Source organism: Cryptomeria japonica, chromosome 10 (assembly GCF_030272615.1).
Source record: "Cryptomeria japonica chromosome 10, Sugi_1.0, whole genome shotgun sequence".
Classification (NCBI taxonomy): Eukaryota; Viridiplantae; Streptophyta; class Pinopsida; order Cupressales; family Cupressaceae; genus Cryptomeria; species Cryptomeria japonica.
In genome coordinates, this window is record NC_081414.1 from 197811305 (window position 1) to 197813354 (window position 2050).

Sequence of the window (2050 nt, forward strand, 5' to 3'; positions counted from 1 at the left end):
AAATTGGGCACTATACCTTTCAAAGAGCATTTTGTCTCCATGTACCTATCCCAATTATTATATCTATAAGTCTTCCTCTTAGAATTTTTACCACATATGACTTCCTCTATGGCTACCTTAATTTTTTTAAAAAGTTGCTCGATAGAGAGACTGACTTCCTTGAAAATTCTCTTATTTCTCTCCTTCCAAATATGTCATGCCACCATAGCCGATCCTACCAGCCAAATGTCTGTCCATTTAGATTTGACCATTTGAGGCCAAGACAATAAAAAAGATTTCAATCCTTCATTCTTGACAGTATACAAGTTCACCATATCAAACAACCAATCCCAACACCTGTTGGCATAGGGACAGTTGTACAACAAGTGATTTGTTGTCTCTTCCTCTCCTTTGCACATTACACATCGACTAGATTCAACAATGCCAATGATCTTCAATCAACTCCCAGTAAGTACCCTGTCATGAAGGGCAATCCAAAGAAAGGTTCCAGCTTTAGGAAGAGTTCCATTATTCCAACATAACTTGTGCAGCCAAACAGTATCCCTCAATCTATATCTTTGAATTTCATAGCCAAGCTTTACACTGCACTCCCCTAATTTAGTAGCACACCAGAAAAGAGTGTCTTCCTCCTCTGACACCAGGATTGTCTTAGACCTTAAAATTCCTTCCAGTTTGGAAAAAAGTCCCTTACTTCCTATCCCTATATTCTTCCACCTAACCATGTCTCCCCTTAGTCCTCCTTCAAAATACTGACCCACTCTGTCCCCCATAACATTCACCACATCATTCACCCAACTCTGATCTTCAAGCATCTCCCTAAGAGATTTCTCTCCTTCCCACAAGTCATCCCAAAATTTTGCCATCCGCCCATTCCTTACTTGCCAAGATAGGTGTTCTGTGATGATGTTTCTACTTTCCCATAAAAAATTCCAAACAATAGATCCCTTATTTGCATTTGCCATAGTAAATATTCTCTCTGTCTCTTCTGAATCCAAATATTTGATCCTAAACAACCTGCACCAAATTCTCTCTGGAAATTTATATATATTCTAGGCTAATTTTGCTCCTAAAGAAAGGTTTTGAAGATCTATTTTCCTCAACCCTACCCCTCCTCTTCCTTAATCAGGCACATGGTCTCCCAATTTATCAATGGGATTCTTCTTACCTCCTTTGCCCCTTCCCAAATGAATTTTTTGAGCATCAAATCTAGCTTCTTACTAGCCACATAAGGCATCCTAAAGCATGACATACTGTAAATGGGGATGGCCGATAATAGCAATCTAATCATTGTTAACCTCCCTTGTTGAGATAGCCATCTATTTTTCAACTGCTCTTATTTAACCTTGCAATTGTTAATCATATCCTCCCATATTTGGTTTTGTCTACTACCCGAGTTGATATTGACTCCCAAATACTTGAAATGGAGTGTGCCAATTTGATATTCCAACATGCGAGCAATCTTAACATGAGCCTGCCTATTAGTGTTCGAGAAATACACCTATGATTTCTCTTTATTCATTATCTACCCATAGGCCTTAGAGTACTCCTTTGGTATGTTCTTAATCGTTGAAGCCTCCTACATAGTGGCTTCCCTGAATAACGTGTCATCCACAAATTGGGATTGAGTCTATTGAGGACCACTTTGACACACCTGCCAACAGTCAGGTAGCCAATGTAAACACTCACTACCTCTCCTGAAAATTAATAAGCTTTGGAAGACTCACTACTCCAAGGTCTCTATAGTTGGGTCACGATGGTAATGGGTAGCCCAATGGTTGATGTAGCTATACCTGTCAAGGAGCCTGCTGGTTGAAACTAATCTCGTTGGTTGTTAATGGCCAAACTTCCTTTTTTTTTGTATTTTAAAATTTAAGATTCTCTGGAAAATAAACTGCAAAAGATAGATCAGGGAAACAAGAAAATAACAATAAAATCAATGCAATAACAACTTAATGAACTACTCAGTTAGTTCTCTGCAATCCAAGAAATCATCAAATATTATCCAAATTAGCATTCAAGAATGGACCTCTAGTAAACCTCTAAAATCATC

The 2050-nt window shown here is 38.3% G+C and overlaps 1 protein-coding gene across 1 annotated transcript; it reads right to left on the reverse strand.

Annotated features, from left to right (window-relative positions):
• Window positions 1–437: 437 nt before the first annotated feature.
• Window positions 438–962, reverse strand: LOC131858847 (uncharacterized). Its single transcript, XM_059212312.1, has one exon. It carries the CDS (start codon window positions 960–962, stop codon window positions 438–440), a length of 525 nt encoding a protein of 174 aa, XP_059068295.1.
• Between the last annotated feature and the right edge of the window lie 1088 nt (window positions 963–2050).

Excerpts from the sequence above, each read along its gene's own strand:
- LOC131858847 (XM_059212312.1), bottom strand. The coding sequence starts at position 962 with ATGGCAAATGCAAATAAGGGATCTATTGTTTGGAATTTTTTATGGGAA.